Genomic DNA, 27,316 nt, shown 5'->3' with positions numbered 1-27,316 from the left:
AATGAGGTTTAAAAAATAAACTGCCTCAATCAAAATGAACAGACAGGATGCAAATGTTTATGAACTAAAGGACATAGCTTTCTTTAAACATTGTTACCTAAATATAAATCCGCTTAAAAAAAAATCATGCATACATATTGGCCATAAAAAGGCCAAGTGAAGACACTTAAAAATCCTGCCAGTGCTGGGCGTGGCAGCACTCACCTTTAATCCCAGCACTCCGGAGGTTGCGGTAGGAGGGTTGCTGTGAGTTTGAGGCTACCTTGGGACTGCACACTGAATTCAAGGTCAGCCTGGGCTACAGCAAGACCATACTTTGAAAAAACACATATACAAAAAATCCTGCCAATATTCATCAACAAATCAAGACTTTTAGGAAGCAATTTCCCAGATGAATAATTTAAAATCCTATCTATACTCTAATCTTGGCTCTTAGAATCTCTAGTGTTAAGATACTACAACTGAAAGATGTTACTTATTATACATTCCCTAATAATACTTTAAAATAAATACTGAAGTCCTCACTGTCTCTATTCTACTCTCATTTTCATTTCTCCCTGATTGCCTAAGTCAAATGTACAAGAGGGGTGTATTTCTATCTGGAATTACATCTCATCAAGGCTCTAGTTTTAGGAGGAATTCAGTTAGTACACGCCAAACACAGGGCTAGGGAATGGTGGAGCTCACTAGGAGAGGTCAAGGCCTGGGATCAATGGTTCAATCTTTAACAATGCCCCCCAAATAAAACAAAATTAGAAAAAGTCTAAGTCTTAAAGAGCTGGAAGATTTTTCTAAGCTACACAGAGATGGATATGAGCCAGGGAAAAAAAGAACATCTTTTAGTTTCACTTTGGTATGCCTTATTCTATCTAATCTCAAAAAGAGAAAACCCATGAGAGTAAAAGATTTTTAACAACATGTACTTCTTTCAATTTTTTCCAGTTCTTAAAAAATATTTTCATTGATTTGCAAGCAGAGAGAAAAAGAGAGGAGGGAAAAGAGAGCATATGGACAGGCCAGGGCCACTTGTTACTGAAAATGAACTCCAAATGCACGCACCATTTTATGCTTCTGGCTTACATGGGTACTAGGAAATTGAACCCAGACCATAGGCTTTGCAAGCAAGTGCGTTTAAGAGCTGAACCATCTCTCTAGCCTTCATCCTTTTCCATTTTGAAACAACTGGACTTCTATCTGATAAGGCATGACATATACAATATATCACAATATCTGCCATCTTAACGGCTTAATGGAAAGTTTTAAAAATGTAATAAATAGTCAAATTTATTAATTTCTTCTAAGGATAGAATCATATACTACTCAAAAAAATTAAAAACTAATTCTTTTTTTATAGTCACCATAACTGTTTTTATTACATTCCAATAATAATGAGCAGTACAGTTCATGACAAAAAAATTCACAAGTTTCAGATCACTTCAAAGCAAAAAACTAATTTTTAAGATTTACTTTTGCACCAATTTTACGAGTTTATATGCTTGTTTTTGTAAAAAAAAAAAAAAAAAGTGTATTTAAAACCATGACCTGTGGTGATGGTGATAAAAAGTGCCACATTCTGCAGAATTATGAAAGTAACACATTTTAACCTGTATGAAGCATCATAACATTTTCAAAACCCATTTTGATAACCAGCCATCTTAGATGAACTGATTTAGTAGCATGGAGTGGATTTTAACTTTACACTGTCCCTGGATGTGGCTCACATACTCAGCACAGTAACTTCTCGGGAAATGAACAGAAGCAGTAAAACACAGACGTGAGTGAGCTCTGTGCACTGACATGAAGAGATGCACTCATGAGTCTAATAGGTGGCATCTGAGGTTTGTCTTTTAATATAATAAAATGCTGTTTCATAAAAAAATGGATGAGAAGACAAGTATAACAAATACAAAGTCCCAGAGTCTCACATAACATTGTTTAAGTATTAATCTGGTAACTTGGCTTGTTGATAATATAGAGAAAATAAAGTTCTCATTAAAATGTAGTGCTCACAGGTTCAAATCAGGCTAAAATCAATTTAAGTTACTTAAATAATATATCACCTATATACCATGCAAATTACAGCAATGTACCTAAGCATGGGGCTAACAATTTTAAATAAAAGCAGGTAAGGAAAAACATGAAATAAACATTCCACCTACAGGGATTCCTCTGACTCTTCCCGGTGAGTCGTGGAGATGACATGGATTAAGACCTGGACAAGTAAGCGGAAGCACTGCTGGCCAATCAAGCAAAAGCTCCGCTTAGGTACCTGCAGCTCCCTTCATGGGCATCTTCTGGGATGGAGAACAAAGGAAGCGAGGCTGCAGCCAGAAGCCGGTTTAAAAAAAAAAAAAACAAAAACTCTATTAAGCCTGTTAGTTTTATGCTGATGGCTTAAACGGGCATATATCAGAATGTACTGCCTCTATAAAAGCAAAATGCAAGCTCTCAGGGGCTCTGGTGTACAAAGATGTATGCATGAATCTGGGACTATACCAAATGCTCCTCAAAAGGAGGGGGACTGGAAATATACAAATTCCTTCTGAATTTGTCATCTAGGCACAAAGACGCATTAGTAACACATCAAAAGACAAAAGAAATCTTTCTGTCTAAAAGAAATAAAATGAAAATTAAGCATATATTCACTTTGTAATACCTTTATATTTCTAAATTTCCCCCACCTCATTTAACTGTAACTTTACCTTAAAGGTTCCTTCAAATCAGTAATGCTAACTAGTGGCTTGGGATGTATGCTATTTTTTGTTGTTGTTAATGTTGTTTATTTGAGAGAGACAAAGAAGGAAAGAGGGAGAGAGAGACAATGAGGGTACCAGGGCCTCCAGCCTGTGCAAACGAATTCCAGACATATATAACACCTTATTCATCTGGCTTATGTGTGTCCTGGGGAATCAAACCTGGGTCCTTTGGCTTTGCAGGCAAGTGCCTTAAGTGCCTTAGCCACTAAAGCATCTCTTCAGCTGTATGTGCTATTTGTAGTAAGTACCTTAAATCATCAGAATTCTGACAGTTATAAAAATGTGTCAGCAGCCTTCTGCTTCAGAAGAGCATGCATGCCTTAAGTCCATCCCTCTGGTAGGCTCTGAATCATATCCCATCAATCAACCCTTCTTCTTCTATCATCAACCTCAGCCTCTCTCCAGCTTCTTTCCCCCTTTCTAGGCAAACATACACAATTTCTTTAATAAAAAAAAATCCTACTGGGCGTGCTAGTGCACGCCTTTAATCTCAGCACTCAGGGAGACAGAGGTAGGAGGATTGCCATGAGTTCAAGGCCTCCCTGAGACAACAGAGGGAATTCCAGGTCAGCCTGGACTAGTGTGAAAACCTACCTTGAAAAACAAATCAAAACAAAACAACAACAAAAATCTTCTCTTCAACCTAATACTGTCTTCCATCTAGCCTCTTTTCTCCTCTTAGTCTGGGCTTTTGAAAGCATTTTCTCTCCATCCTCACTCACTCAAATATGTATTAAGTACTGAGGCACCAAACACCAGAGTCACAGTGAGGCACAACACTCAACTCACTTAAGCCCTCTGCCATTTGGTTTTCACTCCCACCCCCATGTTCCATGTTTCAAATCCACACTGCTGAAATTAGCCCCATTATTAACATCACAAGCTAGTTCTTAACTGTCAAGTTCAATGACCTTCTCTATATTTTATTTTGTCCCAAAATGACATTGCTTCCTGACACATCATGAAATGCTCTCTTTTAAATGTTACACTGTCCTTAGCTCTGAGAAAAATGGAAAATTAGTGGGGAAATATTCTACATCCACGAATTTGGAAGATTCAACATAGAAAAGATGGAAATTCTCTCAAAATAAATTTACAGATGCAACATAATCCCTATCAAAATCCCAGGCTTTTCCTTAAGGCAATAATCAAAGTGATTGTAAAATTTACATGCAGATGCAAAGGACCAAAACTAGCCAAATTGATTTTGACACGGAACAAAGTTGGAGGACTTCAGACTTCAAATTTCAAAACATACAACAAAGCTTACAGTAACCCAGGCAGTATGGCACCTGCAATAAGGAACAACATAGGTCACTGCTTTGTCTTTATTCTATCAACTCATTTTCGAGAATATGCTTATTTCTACCACTGCCTTAGTTCAAATCTTTATTGTGTAAGCATTTCAATGGGACAAGACAATCTTTTAAAATGGTATCAATATGTGAAAAAAATGATTGGATAACAATATGTGAAACAATGACCTTATAGCCTCACCTCTTTTATAACACAAAAATTAACTCAAAATGGATCCTAGACCTAAATCTAAGTACTAACAGTAAGAAGTGCTGTCAAGGATGAGGGAAAACTACACCCTTCCACATACTTCTGATGAGAATGTAAAAAAGGTATAGCCATTCTGAAAAGCAGCTTAGTTATGTCTAACTTGAGCATTCATATGATCCAAAAACTCTAGGCTAAACCACACATGCCTATGAGAAGTGAAAACATGCCTACAAAAAGTGTTGCACAAAATTTATAGAAGCATTGATGCACAATACTTAAAACCTAAAAATAATCCAAATGTGTATCAACTGGTGAATGGATAAAATGCATGCAATGGAATATTAATTCAGCAATGAAAAGAATCATCTGCTAATTTTCTAGAATGTTTCTTTCTACCATTCTACCACAAGCTGAATTCAAATCTTTTCAGTAACTTTCCACTAAGATCTCTCCTCCCCACTGTCTCCTTCCCACCTTTCCAGGGCTTGTCTTCTACCCAGGCTGTCTCAGTCTCACGGGCTCATGCAGTCTTTCTGCCTCAGCTCCCATGTTGCATGGATGCTGGGACAAGCCAGCAAACGCAGCTCAACAAGTCTCTCATCCTGGACCTGATCTTCTCCAGCCCACCTCCTCTGTGATCCCAGAAAACTTGTCAAAAACATGCAATTCTGATCCTGCTGCCTTAATAACCAGAACTCTTTGGATTCCTCCATTCCTGAACTTGTCTTTCTCAGCTGTGGCAGTAAGCTATTATGATCATGCACTTCCATAATAAGCAAAAACTTTTAAGTGCTTATTTTAATTTTTTTGAAACAGAGTCTCACGTAGCCTAAGATGACTGAACTATTTACCAGAGTCTGACTTTGAACTCCTGATCCTCCTGCTTCCACTTCCTAAAATGCTGGGATTAGAAGCATCCATCCATCACATCTATCTATCCCATCCAGTCTTCATGGCACCAGAGCTTCATGCATGCTAGACACACTACCAACCGAGTCATAGCCACAATAAGCAAAACATTTTTAAATGTACATGTATGTACATTTACATATCATATAAATTAATTCCTATGTTCATTTATTAAATAATATACACAGATTGATATTTTAAAGGATAGCATAAACAGAAAACAGGTTCTAATTCTTTGCTCTGCTTTTAATGGTCTGCACACTCATTTCCCTCTGTGGGGGCCACTAGTCAAAAGAAAAAGTCCAAACTCCTGTGCATGACACACAAGATCACATATCACTTGTTTCCTGCCTACATGTCCAACTTCACCCCACACACCAAATGCTTCAGCCATGACAAATTATTTGTAGTTCCTTCAATGAACAAGACATTAAATTAGCTTGAATTCTTGAAATAAACATCTCTGTAGCTTTGCAACTGTTTTTCCCTCTTCCTGAAATTATCTTTTTTCAGCCCTGCAAGCACTCATCATCCAGACAAGCGGTACTGCTGGTCTGCAGTGGATTACTCCCACATTAGCATGTTTATTCCTGTCACCCTTAGATTTCATTCTAACTGTGCGCACATCTTTTGATTCTCCAGGTTCTGCCATGCATAAACTGCACCTGCAAATCATCAAAGAGCCGAGACTCCTAAGAGAATGGAAAATCTCCAGTTCAGATGACTTCTGTTGCATTCAGCTTTAGTATCATCAACACTGAGAATTTGGAATTCACTATGTACTCTCAGGTGGCCTTGAACTCATGGTGATCTTCCTACCTCTGTTTCCCACGTGCTGGGATTAAAGGTGTATGCTACCATGTCCAGCAATTTGCTCCACTTCTAAGATATCAAAATGAAATCCTTCTTAGAGTAGAAGATACACCTTGACCACTGAACCCTCTTCCCCTTTTATGATGCCTACCTGACACTGCTTTGCATGCTTCTTTTGCTGGTATGGCTGGGCACCGCTCATTCATCATGAACTCCATAGCCAGGCATTTTAATCATGCTCATCAGCATTCGTGGACCCATCATACATGTTGTTCTCACTCCAACTTAGGGTTAACTAAAGCACACCTGGTTTTAAAAAATGTTTTTATTTAGGGGGCTGGAGAGATGGCTTAGCAGATAAGGTGCTTGCCTGGAAAGCCAAAGCACCCAGGTTCGACTGTCCAGGACCCACACAACCCAGATACACAAGAGGGCACACACATCTGGAGTTTGTCTGCAATGGCTGAAGGCCGTAGCTCAGCCATTTTCTCTCTCTCAAATAAATAAATAAATAAACAAAATAAACTTTAAAAATACTTTTATTTATTTCTAAGCAGAGAGAGAATAAGAATGGGCATGCCTAGCTGGGTGTCCTGGCGCACACCTTTAATACCAACACTCAGGAGGCAGTGGCAGAGGCAGGAGAATCATGCTGAGTTCGAGGACACCCTGAGACTACATAGTGAATACCAGGCTGGCCTGAGCTACAAAGAGAACCTATCTATCTCAAAAAACCAAAAGAAAAAAAAAGAAAAGAAGAATGGGCATGCTAAAAGCCTCTTGGTGTTACAAATGAACTCCAGATGCATGTATCACTTTACATATCTGGCATTATGTGGGTACTGGGAAATCAATCAAACTTGGGCTGTTAGGCTTTGCAAGCAAGCATCTTGTTGCAGTCAGGTTTGCATTGCTGGCAGAAATCACCTGACCAATAGCAGCTTGTGGGAAAAAGGGTTTACTCTGGTTTATAGACTTGAAGGGAAGCTCCATGATGGCAGGGGAAAATGATGGTCTGAGCAGAAGGTCGACATCACACCCTGGCCCACATAAGGTGGACAATAGCAACAAGACAGTGTGCCAAACACTGCCTTGGGGAAACTAGCTATAACAACCATAAGCCTGCCGCCTAACAACACACTGCCTCCAGGAGGTGTTAATTCCTAAATCTCCATCAGCTGTGAACTTAGCATTCAGAATACCTAAGTTTATGGGGACACCTCAATCAAACCACCACATTCCACCCCAGCCCCCATAAACTGATAACCACTGATAACCAACCATACATGATGTAAAATGCAATGTATTCAGTCCAACTTTAAAAGTCCCCATAGTTTTTATCAATTCCAGTGATGTTCATACATCCTCATAGTCCAAGACCTGTTAACTGAGCCATAATAGCAAAAAAACCCTCCCCCAAAACCCATAATGGCACAGAATAAATGCTTATACTATAAAAGATAGCACTGGGCATAGCAAAGAAATATTCAATTAATACAAGATTTAAAACAACCAGGGCAAACATCAAACTCTATAGTTCCAAGTCCAACAACTCGAGTCAGTGACAAGTCTCCAAGTCCAATAATTCTAACCAGCAACAAGTCTCTGGAGTTCCAATTTTTCCCCTTCAGCTAGGCTACTAGTAGTCCTGGAAAACTTCATCGGGGTGGCAGCTTTCTTTAGCAGCCATCTTGTGGTCCTGGCACCTCCACTGGGTCTCCAACACAACCCACAATTCATCCTCATGGCTCCATTGGGTCTCCACGCAGGCATCCAGCAAACCTGCTTCACATTGCCCATGGCCATTTCTAAAACACAAGACTGCATTGCAAACTCAATGACCCTTTCTTTCCTGCATTTCTTATACTCCACAATACCAGGTAGTGTGCCAACTTGTTAACCTGGGGGGCGGGGGGAATAAAGCAGACTTTGAAGAAAAAGACATTCCTTGAGCACTCAGGCCCCTTCAATAGAGTTTACATTCTTCCTGTTGCCCCAGCGCAGGTCAGCTGGCCCAGTAACGGTTGTAATCTCTCATACAGTTGCAGCTGAACAGGCAGCAGTTTGGGCCCAAAGATTTCATTTTTGTCTGTGCCATATCACTCTGCTCACACCAGTCTGTTTCTATGCAAAGCAACCCTGCACAACTTCTCAAGACACAGGCATAACAGCAAGCCTATCACACAAACTGCTTCTAGCCCAGTCCAGGCAAAGTTCTTTTTCACCCTCATAAGCCAAACCTCACAGTCTTTAGTTCTTACAGCATTCAGGCCTTTCAATTCTGACCAGAATAATCCATTAAATTGTACTTATAACACTGTAAGGTGTCTCTTAGACCAAGGTTTCAAATCCTTCCACATTCCTCTTGAAAATCAGCTCCAAAAGGCCAAAGCCACACAGTCAGGTGTCTAGCAGCAACGCCACTCTCGGTACCAATTTTACTGTTGCAGTCAGATTCACATTGCTGGTAAAAATCACCCAACAGCAGCTTGTGGGAAAAAAGAGTTTATTTTGGCTTACAGGCTCAAGGAGAAGCTCCATGATGGCAGGGAAAATGATGGCATAAGCAGAGGGTAGACATCACCTCCTGGCCAACATAGGAGAGTGTGCCAAACACTGGCATGGGAAAACTGGCTATAACACCCATAAGCCTGCCCCAACAATACACTCCATCCAAGATGCATTAATTCTCAAATCTCCATCAGCTGGGAACCTAGCATTCAGAACACCTAAGTTTATAGGGGACATTTCAATCAAACCACCACACATCTTTAATAGCTGAGTCAAGTCTCCAGCTCCACAAACAGTTATTTTGACTTCTGACCCTAGCCTGAAAATATCTTTCTTTACATGAATTTCATTCAAAATAACTTCATTCCTTACAAATTAATACCCCTCCATCCCCAGTTATCCTTTCCTTCTTTAAGACCTCAGAAAAGTAGTTGGGGAAATGGCACTGTGAATAAGGTGCTTGCCATACAAATGTAAATGCCTGAGTTTGAATCCCTAGAACCCACATAAAAACTGAATGCTGTAGTGGGCATATGTAATTCCAGAGAGCAGCTAGCCTGGACAACACAGTGGTGTCAAAATGAGGAAGGCAAGGACCAACACCTAAAATTGTTCTCTGATCTCCACACCTAAATCCCCCTTCCCCCCAAAAAAACCAGGAGACAAATAAGGTCTCAGGGGAAGAGATGTGTGCATAGATCCTCTCCAAAACGGATTTATCTAGACACCATTCTTTACATGTTCTCTAGGATTTGATCCATTCCTTTAGTATCTTAAATTTCACCTTCTCCCCTGACCTTGACCCTGATCCTAGCTCAAGTTACATTTATTTCTTTTCATTCACAAAGAATAGTTCATGTAGGCCAGGTGTGGTGGCGTGGGCCTTTAATCCCAGCATTTGGGAGGCAGAGGTAGCAAGATCACTGTGAGTTCAAGGCTACCCTGAGACTACATAGTGAATTCCAGGTCAGCCTGGGCTAGAGCAAGACCCTACCTCAGGAAAAAAAAAAAAAAAAAAAAAAGAGGAATAGTTCATGTCACTTTTATTTCTTAACTCCCTTCTGATTTACAATCTAGATTTTGCCTTTCCAAACAACTCTTGCAGGTCACCAATTTACCTGTGCATTGTGAAGTCTAAAGGGATCTTTAGACACTTGGGAAGTGTCTGTCAACATAACCACTTCTCTAAACTTTCTCTTCTCTGGGCTTCACTGTCATTAAGTTATTATGGTCTTCCTCTTATTCCTCTGTCCATTATGGTCCTATCTCCCTCAGTAGCTTTTTGTTTTGTTTCTCGTGATAGGATCTTGCTCTAGCCAGAGTTAACCTGGAATTTCACTATGTAGCCTCAGGCTGGCCTCAAATTTATAGCCATCCTCCTATCTTGGCCTCCCAAGTGCTAGGATAAAAGGTATGTGGCACCATGCCTGGCAAATAGCTTGTTTTAGGAGCAAAGCCTTAAAAATGATCAGATATGACATCCAGTTAAAATGGCGGTATAGAAACCATGCCAAAGCAGCCTAGGGGAGAAAAAGTGAAAATGAAAAAAAAAAAAAAAGATCAAATTGTAACAGGCTGGCCCTAGTTGACTCATTTCACATTTTCTCATGAACACATTTCACTGTGATAGTCCATTTATATAATGTATTACATTTATTGATTTGCTCCCTTCAATTCTCTTCCCTTTCTATATCTGTTTAGCTTACTGGCCTCTGCTACTGAATTTTTTCCTTCTCACACAGAAGCCCAGTCATCTGTACCTAGGATCCACATATGAGAGAGAACATGCGATATTTGGCTTTTGGGGCCTGGGTTACTTCACTTAGTATAATCCTTTCCAGATCCATCCATTTTCCTACAAATTTCATAACTTCATTTTTCTTTACTGTTGAGTAGAACTCCATTGTATAAATGTGCCATATCTTCATTATCCATTCATCAGTTGAGGGACATCTAGGCTGGATCCATTTCCCAGCTATTGTGAATTGAGCAGCAATAAACATGGTAGAGCATATACTTCTAAGAAAATGAGATGAGTCCTATAGCCTAGGAGTGCTATAGCTGGGTCATATGGTACATCAATTTTTAGCTGTTTTAAGAACCTCCACACTGATTTCCACAATGGCTAGACCAGATTGCATTCCCACCAACAGTGTAGAAGTGTTCCTCTTTTTCCACATCCTCACCAGCATTTATGGTCATTTGTTTTCAAGATGGTAACCAATCTGATAGGAGTGAGATAGAATCTCAATGTAGTTTTAATCTGAATTTACCTGATGACTAGGGATGTAGAACATTTTTTTAGATGCTTATACGCCATTCGTATTTCTTCTTTTGAGAACTCTCTATTTAGTTCCATCCCATTTTTTAATTGGCTTGTTTGATTTCTTATTAATTTTTTGAGTTCTTTGTATATCCTAGATATTAATCCTCTATAAGATGTATAGCTGACAAAGATATTTTCCCATTCTGTAGGTTGACTCTTTGCTTTATTCAAAGTGTCCTTTGCTGTACAAAATCTTTGTAATTTCATGAGGTCCTAGCAGTCAATCTGTGGCTTCACTGCCTGAGCAGTGGGGTTATATTCAGAAAGTCTTTGCCAAGACCAATATGTTGAAAGGTTTCCCCTACTTTTTCCTCTAGCAGTTGCAGAGTTTCAGGTCTGATGTTAAGGTCTTTAATCCATTTGGGCTTAATTCTTGTGCATGGAGTGAGAGAAAAATCTATTTTCATCTTTCAACAGATAAATACCCAGTTTTCCCAGCACCCTTTGCTGAAGAGGCTGTCTTTTCTCCAATGAGTATTTCTGGCATTTTAATCAAATTTAAGGTGGCTATAGCTAACTGGACTTGCATCGGGATCCTCTATTCTGTTCCATTGATCTATGTGTCTGCTTTTGTGCCAGTACCATGCTGTTTTTGTTACTGTGGCTCTGTAGTATAGGTTAAAATCAGGTATAGTGATACCACCAGCCTCAGTTTTGTTGCTCAGTCTTATTTTAGATATTCGAGTTTTTTTGTGATTCCAAATGAATTTTTGGATTTTTTTTTTCTATTTCCATGAAGAATGCTGTTGGAATTTTGATGGGGATTGCATTAAATGTGTAGATTGCTTTTGGTAAGATTGCCATTTTCACAATATTGATTCTTCCGATCTAGGAACAAGGGATGTTTTTCCATTTCCTAGTGTCCGCTGCAATCTCTCGCATGAGTGTTTTATAGTTTTCATTGTAGAGATCCTTTATTTCCTTGGTTAGGTTTATTCCAAGGTACTTTATTTTCTTTGATGCAATTGTGAATGGGAGTGATTCTCTGATTTCATCCTCTGTGTGTTTGTTGTTAGCATATAGAAATGCTACTGATTTCTGTGTATTTATTTTGTATCCTGCTAAGTGGCTATAGGTGTTTATCAGCTCTAACAGTTTGCTGGTAGAGTCTTTAGGGTCCTTTATATATAGAATCATGTCATCTGTAAATAATGACAACGTGATCTCTTCCTTTCCAATTTGTACCCCTTTTATGTGTGTTTCTTGCCTTATTGCTATGGCTAAGACTTCCAGTACTATATTAAATAAAAGTGGGGACAGTAGACACCCTTGTCTTATTCCTGATTTTACTTTTTCCCCAGTTTTTTTTTTTCCAGTTTTTCCCCATTTAGTAATATGTTGGCTGTAGGCTTCTCATAAATAGTCTTTATTATACTGAGATATGATCCTTGTATTCCTAGTCTCTGTAGGACTTTTATCATGAAGGGATGTGGGACTTTGTCAAATGCTTTTTCTGCATCTAATGAGATGATCATGTGATTTTTCTTGTTTGTTTGTTTTTGAGGTAGGGTCTCACTCTAGCCCAGACTGACCTGGAATTCACTATGGAGTCTCAGGGTGGCCTCGAACTCACGGCAATCCTCCTACCTCTGCCTCCCGAGTGCTGGGATTAAAGGCATGTGCCACCACATGATTTTTGTCCTTCAGTCCATTTATACAATGTATTACATTAATTGATTTGCATATGTTGAACCATCCCTGCATCTCCGGTATAAAGCCTACTTGGTCCGGGTGAATGATCTTTCTGATATATTCTTGTATTCTGTTTGCCAATATTTTGTTGAGAATTTTTGCATCTATGTTCATGAGGGAGATTGGTCTGTAATTTTCTTTTCTTGTTCTATCTTTGCCTGGTTTTGGTATCAGGGTAATGCTGGCTTCGTATCTGCATTGGCACCTCTTTCCCAATTTGGGGGAAGTTTTCTTCTATGATTTTGTTGAAGACGCCTACTATGTCCTTGGAGTGAAATTCTTCTCCTTCTACTATGCCCTGAATTCTTAGGTTTGATCTTTTCATAGTGTCCCGAATATCTTGAAATTCCCACTTATACTTTTCTATAAGTTTGTCTTTCTCTTTGTTGGACTGTATTATATCTACTACCTGGTCTTCTAGCTTAGATATTCTGTCTTCTCCTTCATTCATTCTACTGGTGAGATTTTCTACAGTTTTTTATTTCATTAACTGTGTTCTTCATTGCTAGTAATTGTGACTGGTTTTTCTTTATTATTTCTATTTCCTTATTTATGTCTTGTATTGACTTCTTTATTTCATTAAATTGGTGTCCTGTGTCTTCTTTGATTCCTTTGGTTTTCTCTTTGATTCCTTTGATTTCTTCTTTGACTTCTTTGAACATATTTATAATCATTCTTTTGAAATCTTTCTCAGGCCATTTCCTCCAACTCGTTCTCACTGGAGGTCATCTCTGATGCATTAATACTTTTTGGTGGATTTATATTGTCTTGATTTTTAGTGTTTCTTGTGTTATAATGTATATATTTTTGCATCTTGGATTAAGTTAATGCTTGGATTGTGGCTCTTAAAACTCTCAGAGGAGCTACAGAGGTGTTCCTAGGGGTTAGGTTTGCCTGCTATTAGAGTATTCAAGTAGGCTGAGTGGAACAAATTACAGATAGATTCTAAAATTTAACTAAACAATGTACACATTCAATGAAAAATAGCAGCAAGTATTTATCCAAGAGTAGGTATTATAACAACCAGATTGTCTATCAACAAAGAGGTTAAGATTTCTGGTCTGTTGAGGGTTTCAAATCAGCTTGTGACCAAGTGAGACCCTTTTTGGATGATTTTGGTCTCAGTTATACTGCACTCTGCTTGTGTCCCTCTCTTTGGTGCCCTGTGGGTTCAAGTAGGATGGCTGGATCACTGGACCACTGTTCTGTTTTCTGGAGCTGGGCACTGGCTTTTCCTGTGGGGCAAGGTGAGCCTGGCAGCTGTGGCCCCACAGACCTGGCACCACCGCTGCTGTATCTGCTGCTGATGGAGCCGGCACTGCCAATGCCGGAGCCGGAGCCACCACTGCTGGAGCCACTTAGGCCTGCCTGTGTGGGTTCTGGACCTCTCCTACTTCTCTGCTGCCGTTTTAACTTCTTACACATCTCACTTTTTGGTATAAGTGTGTATTTTGCTAGGTACTCTTTGGCTTTTTCTCCCCTAGGCTGCTTTGGTGTGGTTCCTAAGCCACCATCTTAACCAGCCTGGGCTAGAGTGAGACCCTACCTTGAAAAACCAAAAAAAAAAAAAAAAAAAAAAAGTTGCCTGGCATGGTGGCGCATTCCTTTAATCCCAGCACTCAGGAGGCACAGGTAGGAAAGTTGCCATGAGTTGGAAGCCACCCTGAGACTCCATAGTGAATTCCAGGTCAGCCTGGGCTAGAGTGAGACCCTACCTCAAAAAAAAAAAAAAAAAAAGTATTTTAAGGCAGGAGAGATGGCTCAGCAGATAAAGGCACTTGTTTGCAAAGCCTGATGATCCAGTTTCAGTTCTTCATGCACAAAGTAGCTCATGAGTCTGAAATTCATCTGCAGTAGCAACAGACCCTCACATGCCCATTCTTTCCCTCCCTTCCTCCCTCACCCTCTTTCTTTCTGCTTGCAAATAAGTAATAAAAGTATTTTTAAAAATATTTTTAAATGGAATTTCAAAGGGGAAAGTGTGGGGGGTGGGGAGGGAGGGAATTACCATGGGATTTTTTTTTAATGTTTTTTTAAAATTATTTATTTATTTATTTGAGAGCGACAGACACAGAGAGAAAGACAGATAGAGGGAGAGAGAATGGGCATGCCAGGGCTTCCAGTCTCTGCAAATGAACTCCAGACGCGTGCGACCCCTTGTGCATCTGGCTAACGTGGGACCTGGGGAACCAAGCCTCGAACCGGGGTCCTTAGGCTTCACAGGCAAGCGCTTAACCGCTAAGCCATCTCTCTAGCCCGGGATTTTTTTTTATAATCATGGAAAATGCTAATAAAAATTTAAAAAAAATAATAAAAATATTTTTAATATATTTTTACACAGAGAGAGAGAGAGAGAGAGAGAAGGAGAGAGACACAATGAGTGTCCCAGGGCCTCTATCCACTGCAAATGAACTCTAGATACATGCACCACTTTGTGCATCTGGCTTTAACTGGGTACTGGGGAATGAAACCCATGTCATTAAGCTTTGCAGTTAAGTACCTTAACCACTAAGCCATTTCTCCAGCCCAAATAAAATATTTTTATTTATTTGTTTGTTTGTTTTTGTTTTTTTGAGGTAGGGTAAGCAGAGACAGAAGAGATAAAGATAGAGAGAATAGGCACACCAGGGCCTCCAGCTGCTGCAAATGAACTCCAGATGCATGCAACACTTTGTGTATTTGGCTTTACATGGGAACTGGAGAAATCCAACCCAGGTTGCCAGGCTTTATAGGCAAGTGCCTCAACTGCTGAGCCATCTCTCTAGCCCAGAATATTTTTTTAAAAAACTATTAAGCTGGGTGTGGTGGTGCACACCTTTAATCCCAGAACTTGGGAGGCTGAGGAATGAGGATCACCGTGAGTTCGAGGCCACCCTGAGAATACAGAGTGAATTTCAGGCCAGCCTGAGCTAGAGCAAAATCCTACCTCAAACCCCAAACCCCTTAAAAACAAAACAAAACAAAATAGTATTAATTCATGTGAGCACAGTAGTGAGATTCCTTCCCCAATAAAATAGTACTTTTAAGATCCAACTTTTTTGTTGTTGTTGTTTTGTTTTTCAGGTAGGGTCTCACTCTAGCCCACGCTAACATGGAATTCACTATGTAGTTTCAGGCTAGACTTGAACTCACAGCCATTCTCCTACATCAGGCTCCTGAGTGCTGGGATTAAAGGAGTGTGCCACTACACCTGGCTTGATCCAACTTTTGTTAGGAGTGGCAGTACCAACTTGCAATTCCAAGTACTCAAAGATGAGAGGAAAATCAGAGACTTAGTGGCTGTTTCATTTTTTTTAAATATTTTATTTTTATTTATTTGAGAGAGAGAGAGACAGGCAGGTAGAGAGAGAGAAACAGGTAGATAGGTGAGAGAGAGAGAATGTGTACCTCAGGAACCTTAGCTACTGCAAACAAACTCCAGATGTATGTGGCCCTTGTGCATCTGGCTTACGTGGGTCCTGGGGAATTGAACCTAGGTTCTTTGGCTTTGCAGGCAAATGCCTTAACCACTAAGCCTTTAGTGGCTATTTTTTTTTTTTTTGTCTTTTCTTTTTGGTTTTTTGAGGTAGGGTCTCACACTAGTTCTGGCTGACCTGGAATTCACTATGTAGTCTCAGGGTGGCCTTGAACTCACAGTGATCCTCCTACCTCTGCCTCCCGAGTGCTGAGTGCTGGGATTAAAGGCGTGCGCCACCACGCCCGGCTAGTGGCTATTTTTAAAATAAATAAGAAGAGTATAGCTAAGTAGTCAATTGTTTTTCTTTCTCTTTTCTTTCCTTTTCCTTTTGTTTCTTTCTAAACAAGCAGGGTCTCCCTGTAGCTCAGGCTGACTTGGAATTCACTCTGTAGCTCCATGCTGGCCTCAAACTCAGTCACCCTCCTACCTCAGCCTCCTGAATGCTATGATTAACCATGTGATTAACCATGCCAGGTTAGTATATTATTTTTCTAGCATGCCCATCCAGTCCTCAGTAATGGATCCCACCCTACCCACAAAACTCCTACTGACTTTTTCCTATTGTCTAGTAATTTAAGTGATTGTCAATATAAAGTTTAAAGGAATGCAATAATTAGGAAATGTAGAAATATTCCTACTCAATGTTAAAACAACTGGCTTTCATACTACTATAGACATTTGTCTCATGCAGCACAAGTGACAGGCGAGCTTAGTTCACTATGGTCAGTGGAGTACAGAGGATGAGAAGCATGGTATTGCTGATTTTGACGGTTTCTGTTACCCAAACCAACTTCCCCCTACTATAAAAAAGGGCTTCTAAATCAAAGTTGAATAAGGCAACTGGAGAAAGCTAACCCTTCTCCTGCATTGAAAACAGAAACATAGGGGCTGAAGATATGCTCAAAGGCTAAAGGCCTTGGCCTGCAAAGCCTATTGGCCCAGGTAAATTCCTCAGCCACCCATAAAAAGTCAGAAAGCCACTTGTTAGCAGTGGTAAAAGAAGACCCTGGTGCGCTCATGCACATGGAAATAGTTTTTTTTTTTTTTTAAAGGAAAAACAAAGACAACCTAGGAAACCCCTATACTATTTAAATGGATTTTTAAATCATCTTTTTTTTTTTTTTTTTTTTTTTAAGGTAGGGTCTCACTCTAGCTCAGGCTGACCTGAAATTCAGTATGCAGTCTCAGGGTGGCCTTGAACTCATAGTGATCCTCCTACCTCTGCCCCCCAAGTGCTGGGATTAAAGGCGTGCGCCACTGCGCTTGGCAAATCTTTTTTTTTCTCCATTAATTCTTTGGAAAATCTGGTTTTGTTATAGACTACTTATGATTTTGAAATATTAACAAAGTATTCAAAAAGAAACTAATTCCCCCAAGTTGGTCCTATACTATACTCCTGGGCTCAAATGATCCTCTCACCTCAGCCTCCTATGTACTAGGAGTATGGGTATGTACCACAGCATCCAGTACAATGTTAATAAGCGCCAATACAAAACACTAAATATGATGCAATACTCGATTTAGGGTTTGCTAAAATTCATGAGCTTAAATTGCCCTGTGGGTGGATCTGATATGCTGTTACATGTTGTACATAATTAGGGACTTATGTATAAACAAGATATTTAAACCTAATTGATTTTACCAAGCAATGTGCAACACTACCTAACCTTCTATAAACTGCTTAGTCTTTGTGAATACTGTTATACTAAAAAAAGAATGTTTCACACTGAGATGAAAGCAATGCTGACACTTTATATAATGTGATCCTGCCTGTCTTTTAGTATTAACTTGATTGTTTTTCCACATCTCTTAGCATTACATAAGAAATGCTAAACTAGTACCAAAAGAACTGAGAGGAAAACCAGCATGTTATAAAGATTTCAAAGCTTATTTTAAACCACCAATGAAAAATAATGTCCATGAGCAGTGGTTCACAAATTAACAAAGAACAATGAGAACCATGAGTAGTGCATGATCAGTGACCTTACTTTCAATGGGCCAGGAGCTTTCTCATTTACTATTATAGCTGCCATGGGTCAAGTAGAGATCTAGACAAAACAAGCCTGCTGTTCAATTACAGTCAAGTAGGAAGAAGGTTTACGCCTTTTGTCTTGAGGATCAGTCATTTTTTCTAAAACATCTAAACAGATCAGACAGACAATTCTAACTAAAATCTTCAATCTTCAGTAAATCTTACGGTCAATGCTAGTTTATAGCATAAAACAAATCAAAGGTGATTTAGTAAGTCATTTAAAGTCTTCTGGTCCTTGAAATAAGTCTCTCCCAGAATAGCAATCCCTATGTAATTACTAATGAATAATTGGGGGGGGGGGGATAAGTTAGAAGAGCTTCTCTCTTACACTCCTGGCCCCCCTCCAGGTAGGGTCTCGCTCTAGCCCAAACTGACCTAGAATGCACTATATAGTCTCAAGATGGCCTCAAACTCATGGTGATCCTCCTACCTCTGCCTCCCGAGCGCTGGGATTAAAGGTGTGCGCCACTACACCTGACCCTCTTTTAACTAGTGCTTCTCCATGACCAGTATGGGGCAACATGACTGAGAGTTATTCTCCAGTGTCCCTTCTTCAAAACAGGTCTCTAAAACTAATGGTAACACCAAGGTGGCTTTCCAAATCTCCTATTTCATCCACCTTTAATTTACAGTGACAGAAACCAAGCCACCAGTTGACCATCAGCATCATGCGACTGAGAGAAGACACAGCTTCCACAAATCCTGATCTCCCTTACCATCCCCCTTTTTGGTGACCCGCTCTTTGCATAGCAGAAACCAAAATCTTCTGAAACAATGGGGGGAAAAAAGAACCTTCTTATAAGCCAGTACTGGGAAGGAAGAGGTAGGAGGATCATTGTGCGTTCAAGGCCACCCTGAGAATACATAATGAATCCCAGGTCAGTCTGGGCTAGAGTGAGACCCTACTGCAAAAACAAACAAACAAAAACACACACACAAAAAAACAACAAAAAAGATTCAACAACCTCAGAGTTAACACTGTATCTTCTGAAAACACTACTCACTTGGTATGTATGTTTTAATTACAAGAGAATATCAAATCTACTTGTGATCAAATAAAGCTACACAAACAGTATTAAGAGACTTCAACTTTTTTTTTTTTTTTTTTTTTTGAGGTGGAGTCCCACACTAGCCCAAGCTGACCTGGAATTCACTACGGAGTCTCAGGGTGGCCTCAAACTCACAGCAATCCTCCTGCCTCTGCCTCCTGAGTGCTGGGATTAAAGGTGTGCGCCACCATGCCTGGCAGAGACTTCTACATTTTAATGTAAACTGATTTAAAGGCAAGGGAATGAGTTCCTTTATCACCAAGATAGAACATTTGACATCACTTAATTCTCAACTACTTTCAAGTGAAGAATTAAACACACAATTACCTTTGAAGACTTCAAGTTCCTTCCTGTAAGAAAAAATAAAAAGATGAAAATCTGAAATAATCTCTTCCCACTGGAAGCTGTGCTATTATAATGTGTATGTCCTTCCAATGCCCAGAGTGGTAGTTCAGGATGCTCACATATTAATGCACTCAGAATTATGCAGTGATATCCAGTAATTTTTGATATGGTCTCAAAAAATGTACTGAAATTCAAAAGCTTATAAGAGGCTGGAGATAAGGCTCAGTGGTTAAGGTGTTTGCCTTCAAAGCCTAAGGACCCCAGTTTGATTTCCCAGTACCCACAAAAGCCAGATGCACAAGGTGCCACATGCACCTGGAGTTCATTTGCAGTGGCTGGAGGCCCTGGTGCACCCATTCCCTCTCTCTCTGCCTCTCTCACTAATTAACTAACTACTATTTATAAAAACACAGAGGATACTGTAGTGCCAATTATGAACCATCTACAGACATAATAATCAAATGTTAAGAGTGCTTATAATTTCCCAATTGATAAGAGACAGTTTCATAGGATTTTTAATTAAACACTACCCAGAACAGGAGTACTCATTTCCCCTTTAGTAGAAAAAGAAAGAGGAAGAAGAAAGCGCAAAGCAATGGATCGACAGGGCCACACCTCCAGGCATCTTCTTGTTTTGTCAGTATTAATTAAGGATGCTGAAATGCAACTTCCTGGGGAAATGCATAGCACATGATGGATCATAAATTAGATATTCTGTGACAAAAAAGTTAAAGCAAGTTGTGTTCAAGCTTTCTCTTATAATTGTACTATTATACGTGGTTATTTTTCTGTATTAGTACTAACAAAAAATTTAAGAGGTAAGTTTCTTTTGTAAAGGCTTGTTATCCCAAAGTCTGAGAAATTTATCTCTTATCTGCACACTAGGTTTTATTAGAAATCTGGAGATATTCTCAACGCAGTACCCCACCCTCCTAATTACAATACTGCTCTGGTTCTAAAACAGTTTACTACAATTAACAGCTGTCAGCAGGACTGGCAAGCGGCCTGATGAAGGGCTCAGCAGATAATGTTCTCACAGCAGCTCAAGTGGAAGTTCCTACATCAGATGGTCACTCCACTCCTCTTTTACTAAAAATCCCCACTTTTTATTATAATTCTCCAGCATCATGGTTCACAACTATGAAAGAATATTCAATTCTAGGTTGTTTTTTTTTTTTTTTTTTTTTTTTTAATTTTGTTTTTGTTTTCCCCAAGGTAGGGTCTTGCTCTAGCCCAGACTGACCTGAAATTCACTATGTAGTCACAGGGTAGCCTCAAGCTCATGGCAATCCTCCTACCTTTGCCTCCCAAGTGCTAGGATAAAAGTCAAGCGGCAACATGTCCAGCTTTTTTTGTGGTGAGTTCTTTTCCCCCTCAATTCTAGCTTTTAAAAACTGCAGTTGTTCCCTTCAGCAAATAGCTAACTTTATTCTTAAGATCTTAAATAGAAATGCCTAAATTCAACTTTATAACTCCAATCATATGACAAAGGCAAAACGCATGGTAAGAAAATCCCGGGAGGGCGGATCTGAAGGAGATACCTGTGGCCCAGAGCCCCTTGAGGAACAGAGGAGAGTTATCACTCATTTCCTTTTTGGAGTTCTCTGCTTCCTCACAGTTCTGGGAGTCTTATGCTCCTCCCTGGTCTGAAGCTCTGATCTCTCTGGCAATATAAGCCCTAATCTGTCTAGACTGGGGAACTAAGAGCCAGTTTGTTCTATGAGGGGCACTCAGCCTGGGAGTTCTTGGTCACTGATAAGTCAGTAGTTAGAGCTTCAGCTCACAGTGGATGGATCCAACAGTAGTTACTACTGCAGAAGGTGTGAACTCTGTGTTTTGGAAGTTGTAGGAATTTCTTCTTATGCACTGAAGTAAGAAAAACCATGGGCAGAGAGATCTCAACAACAAAAGCATAACCTGACTAAGAGTACAAACTGGATATTCAGTTGGTGAATCAGAGGGTTCACCAACAAATTAAACTCCTGTGAGAAGATAGCTAGCTCAGAGCAGGCTAGTTGATCTGAGGCCACTAGCAAGCTCATGAAAATGTCTGTGCAACAGGGTACCCCAGGAAAGCACTGTACGATGAAACCCTGTGGTGTTTCCTTCTCCTCTCTGAGAGACCAAAGATACCATGCAAAAACAGACTCCTCCATTTACCAGGGTCTGATCTTTTCCCAGTTCTTGTGTATTGCACTAATTTTCTCATTGCTGGAGAAACACCCAACCAGAAGCAGCTTATGGGAAGAAAGGTTTTATTTTAGACTTACAAAACCCAGAGGAAGTTCCAGCAGGGCAGAAGCAGCTGGCTCATTTCCACAGATCTATAGCAGCTAGCAGACACAAACAGCCAGAGCTCAAGCTGCTCTGGACACACCTTAAGGCTGGGCAGTGACACCTCTTCCAGCAGGCTGCTAAGACTCAAAGTGCAAGCTTCATCAAAAATACCTCAGGCAGGGGCTGGGGAAATAGCTTAATGGTTAAGGCGTTTGCCTGCAAAGCCTATGGACCCTGGTTTGATTCCCCAGGAACCACGTAAGCCAGATGCACAAGGGGGCACTTGTGTCTGTTAGGTCAGGCAAAAATGGAGTTATAGCAGGAGGGCGAAGTGAATCATCCACATTCCTCAAGAAATTGCCCAGCCATTATCCTTCCCCTGCCTAACAAGGCTCCAAGTCTAGATTTACTATCCCCTTATCTCTCATCAGGTCACTTCTGGTCTCACTCTATGGCTAATGTAAAGAACAGAGATTTACTGCCCCAACAAAGAAATTCATTCCCTCTTTACCTTCCCCAACTGAAAAACCCATAAAGCCCACTATAGCTGACTGCTCCACTCTTGAGAGTCAGTCCTGACAGCCTGTTCTTTTCCCCCTGAATAAAAACTTCCATCTTTGCCTCAGAGTGGTCTCCAAGGTCCTTGGTCACTCCTGAGCTTTACATGTGGTGCCTGACTCAGATAGGAAGGCTTCTGATTGCCCTTTTGGGTGGCCAGACCTCCTTTTCCCTGACCGGACCCAATATAGATTTGTTTATTTTAAATGCTGTCAGCCGATCTTTTTGTTCATAGTTTACTCTCTGTAGCCTCATGTGTTTTAAATATATAAACTCTACCTTTTGTTATTATCAGACTTTTCCAGATATCAGAATATTGTAATTTGGTTTATACAAAGTCCATACATGATGTTTCACTATCAATAAGCATACATTACCATGCCTGACTAAAACTCTATAATTTTAAGATAGTTCTTGTCTTATTCAAGCTGATTTTGCTAGATGATTACCACTGAAGTTATGATCTAAGTCTTATAAAAAGTAATTTACTGTGATTTTGTTCTTAGAAAAACTGAAAAAGTTCCCCATGTCTTATAAAAATCCACTGTATACAATGTTAATATAGTTTGTCTAAGCTTCATGTAACAGTCATAAATATTTCTTTAGTTAAGTCTTAAAATTGTTCGATGGTAAAAAATTGCTTTGTGTTTGTCATATTGTCTCTAAATTAATGTTAGATTTAGGCTTGCTTAACTCAACAATGACCAAGTTTCATTTTATTCTTGAGCTATGTATAATAAGTCTCTATCAAAGTTTCATTTAATTGTCTCATTTCCGATATCTTAAGTTCATTAACTATAGAGATATTGATACATGTTTCCTGCCTTAAAAATAATCTAAATTGCTGTTCTACTTCTAGTTTGGGGGCAATTGGTACTTGCATTAATATACAGACTAATCCAAGTTGTTTCAAACACAGATGCTAAGTTTTTAAACTGTCTTGTCTTTTCCTAACACACAATTTCTAAATTAAATCAACTGCCATAGTTATTGATAAAATATTGTTTTTCAGGCTACTAAAATGTTCTGCCTATGCTTATAACTGACAGATACTTAAAAGATAGAATGTATAGGCTTTCTATGTCCCAGATATAGCTTACACTGTCACCTGACAACTAAACTTAAATATTAATCAGAATGATGTTTAAACTATTGTGTCATTCTCTAAACAGATCTACTTTGCTAATCAGATACTAATCTGTTTTGCTAGTCAGATACAAACAGTCTCTCGGAGTGAGTAATAACCATATGTAGAAGCCAAAATCAACTGGAAACATTGGAGTTAAAAAAATAACCAATATTTTGGTTCCTACTCCCAGGTCAAAAGGCCACAGAGATAATGGGACACTTAAACTTCTAACCTCTGGTAAGTCACCTATCTTGTTGATCAGAGAGGATGTGGAGACCCAGAAATGAATTCCAAATCAGCGTATCTGCAACAGGAGAATCACATCGGAGGCAAATCAGTCCTCTAGGCTTCCCAAGAGAGGGAGGGCTACCTGGTCAGCATGGCCTTAACCTATCCTAGCAGATAACAACAATGAGAGTCATAGAACTCCTCACAAGTCCCTGAAAGTCTCTCCTATAGAGCCATTATTGACTTCCAGAGTATACAGTTAATTCTGACAGCCTACGTGGTCTTAATCACCCAATGAGAAAAATATAATTACAGCCAGGCATGGTGGCACATGCCTTTAATACCAACACTAGGGAGGCAGAGATAGGAGCAGCACCATGAGTTCAAGGCCACCTTGAGACTACATAGTTAATTTGAGGTCAGCCTGGACCAGTGTAAGACCCTACCTTGAAAACATATATATGTATGTATGTATGTATGTATGTATGTATGTATGTATGTATGTATGTATAGATATAGATATATACACACACATATACAAACATACACACACACACATATATATATATATATATATATTATTTATTTATTATACACACACACAATATAAACAATGAGTCAGACTAATAGGCTCCCCTGTCTGGTGCCGATTCACAATACTAAACTCTAACATTAACTCACCTCTTCTGCCTCTGCCTGTCCCTGATTAACTTCACCTACCCTGACCCCAGCTACTCCCACTTGCCTTAGCCAGATTCAAAACTATTCCTTGGACCCCCTCCTTCCTTAGCCCTTACTCTTACCCTGATCCTAAAATGCCCCTCTGCCTTCTCTCTCTTGCCCCAAGCCCTCTATCTCTCACCTCTGAATACTCATCCTCCCTTTACACCTGGCATTTTGACAAGAGTAACAAGTTCCTTCATTCTCCCTTCTGTTTTCTCACAGGGTGCACAGAGCCCATCTCCCTCACCTTCTCTATAACAGGTATCTGCCAGCGACGGCCCTGATTACGAGAGAAGTCTCTGCTGCACTCAGGACCAAGTCATAACAACATGCTACACTGGTGCTGCTTGATCTCACCACTCTGCCATCTCCAGGCACCATGGCCTCCTCATCACCTTCCCTGAAGAGAGATCCATCAACTTCCTCTCCCATAACAGCTCATCACCCTTATAGTCAGCATGAACCTCCATCTCTTAATATTAACAAAAGGCTGGAATGTTAGGTCAGGACAAAATGGAGTTATAGCAGGAGGGCAAAGTGAAACATCCATATTCTTCAAGAAATTGTCCAGCCATTATCCCTCCCCTCCCTAACAAGGCTCCAAGTCTAGATTTACTGCCCCCTATCTCTCACCAGGTCACTTCTGGTCTCACTCTATGGCTAATGTAAAGAACAGAGATTTACTGCCCCAACAAAATAATTCCTTCCCTTCCTCACCTTCCCCTAACTGAAGAGCCCATAAAGCCACTATCTGTAACCCCAAGCTGACTGCTCCACTCTTGAGAGTCAGTCTGGGCAGCTTGTGCTTTTCCCCCTGAATAAAAACTTCCATCTTTGCCTCAGAGTGGTCTCCGTGGTCCTTGGTAACTCTTGAACCTTACAAGTTCGTCTGCAGTGGCTAGAGTCCCTGGCATGCCCATTCTCTTCTACTCTCTATCTGCCTCTTTCTCTCTCTCTCTCAAATAAATAAATATACCCCAGGCAGCCAGGCATGGTGGCTCATGCCTTTAATCCTAGCACATGATGGCAGAGGTAGGAGGATCACCATGAGTTCAAGGCCACCCTGAGACTACATAGTGAATTGCAGGTCAGCCTGGATCAAAGCAAGACCCTACTTCAAAAAACCAAAACCAACCAAACAAACAAACAAAGAAAAACAGCAAAGAAACAAACAAAAATACCTCAGGCTATGGGGAGACATACATTATACTCACATTCAAACTACCAAATTCTGTCCCTGGGCTCCACAGATTGATGATTATCTCACAATGCAAAGTGCATTCAGACTAACTTTGAAGGGAGCTAGTCTTTACCAACTTTAACACCTTTGAAAAGACTCATCTGAGATTTAAGGCTGTCTTTACTGTGAGTCCCATATGATCAAAACACAAGTTATTACTACCAAACACATAGTAATAGCATAGAGTAAACATTTCTATTGTAAAAACACATAACAAGGAGAGACTGAACCAATGCAAATAATAACAGGTAAACGTCAAACATCTGAAGTTCAGTTCAACATCTATAACCAGTGACAAAAGTGTTTGGATTCTATTTTAACCCTCCAGCTGGCAGCCACTCCACAGTCCTAGTCTTCAGAGCTACACTACAAACGATGGTTCATCTTCATAGCTCCATACAATAGCCTTACTAAGACTCCACACAGGAAATTTCAACCCTGCTTCCTACTGTCACATCTCAGCAGCGACTGAAACAGGTTCATCTTCATATAACTGGGTCTCCACACAACGATTCCCACAACCATTTCAGATGTTACATCTCATGGCTCCGACAATGGCCTTACTGGGATTTCACAAAGAGATTTCAACTCTGTTTCACCCTACGTAGGGGCCATTCCCAAAAAACAAAAACCATGTTGTATTTCACTTCCTTGTATTTTTCATGCTTCCAAAACCATTACCAAGTTAAGTGGCATAGCCAAATTTGTAAATCCAGGAAGAAATAAATCTTGACCTTGAAGAGCAAATTATTTCTCGGGAATTACTCCTTTAAACCACCTCCTTGCAAAAGGATTTGTATTCTTACTCATTTGAACCTTCCAAGGGTAGACTTCACCATTAAACATCTTTTCCATTACTCCAATGCAAAGCACTTGGCCCACACTTAATGGTGGTAATCAATCTAACAATTTCAATTTCAGGAACCTAAAACCAATCTGTGTCAGTAGCTTTCCCATCTTTTTGTTTGACACCTTCTGACAAACATACCAGTCCACTGTCTTTTATCTTTTTTTTTTTTTTTTTTTTTTTTTGAGAGAGAGGGAAAGGAAGAGAATGGGTGCACCAGGGCCTTCAGCCACTGCAAATGAACTCCAGACACGTGCACCCCCTTGTGTGCATATGTGACATTGTGCACTTTGCATCACTGTATGTCTGGCTACATGGGACCTGGAGATTCAAACTTCACAGGCAAGCGCCTTAACTGCTAAGCCATCTCTCCAGCCCCAGTCCATTATTTGGGCATGGGCAGAAGAACACAGCCAGCCTTTATACCACTAGCCCAATTCTAACAAGGTTCTCTCTTTCCCTTTGAAAGTTCATAAGCCAAGCTTTCAAAGACCACAATTCTCTGTGCATTTAGCATTGTCAAACTCTCACCAGAATAGTCTATCAATATCTGTTTATAGCACTGTAAGGCATTTTGGATTCTACAATATTGACAAAACAACTTGATCAGCTATAGCTGCCCCCTTTGTACAAGTGCTTCCTCCCAAAACAAGGAGACTCATAAAAAGATAGCTGGGCTCACGTCTATAATCCCAGCCACCGGGAGTGTTAGAAACAGAAGGAATGCTGCAAGTTCAAGGCCAGGCTGGGCTACGGTATGAGGTCTTGTCAAAAACAAAAAATGGAAGGTTGGAGAGATGGCTTAGTGGTTAAAGCCTGCAAAGCCAAATACCCAGATCTGATTCCCCAGAACTCACATAAGCCAAATGTACGAGGTGCCCATGTGTCTGGAGTTTGTCTGCAATGGCTAGAGGCCCT

At 40.1% G+C, this 27,316-nt stretch overlaps 1 protein-coding gene across 2 annotated transcripts in view; it reads right to left on the bottom strand.

Moving 5' to 3' along the window:
• Window positions 1-27,316, bottom strand: part of Dtnbp1 (dystrobrevin binding protein 1) — a 164,733-nt gene that overhangs the window by 47,555 nt on the left and 89,862 nt on the right. For both annotated transcript variants that reach the window (XM_045136485.1, XM_045136486.1), the window contains exon 7: window positions 19,379-19,401. In XM_045136485.1, coding sequence (XP_044992420.1) covers window positions 19,379-19,401 — 23 coding nt within the window. The remainder of the gene's footprint in view (window positions 1-19,378; window positions 19,402-27,316) is intronic.

This window comes from Jaculus jaculus, chromosome 17 (assembly GCF_020740685.1).
Source record: "Jaculus jaculus isolate mJacJac1 chromosome 17, mJacJac1.mat.Y.cur, whole genome shotgun sequence".
Classification (NCBI taxonomy): Eukaryota; Metazoa; Chordata; class Mammalia; order Rodentia; family Dipodidae; genus Jaculus; species Jaculus jaculus.
The sequence above is the reverse complement of the archived record's forward strand: the minus strand, read 5'-3'. Positions and strand labels throughout refer to the sequence as shown.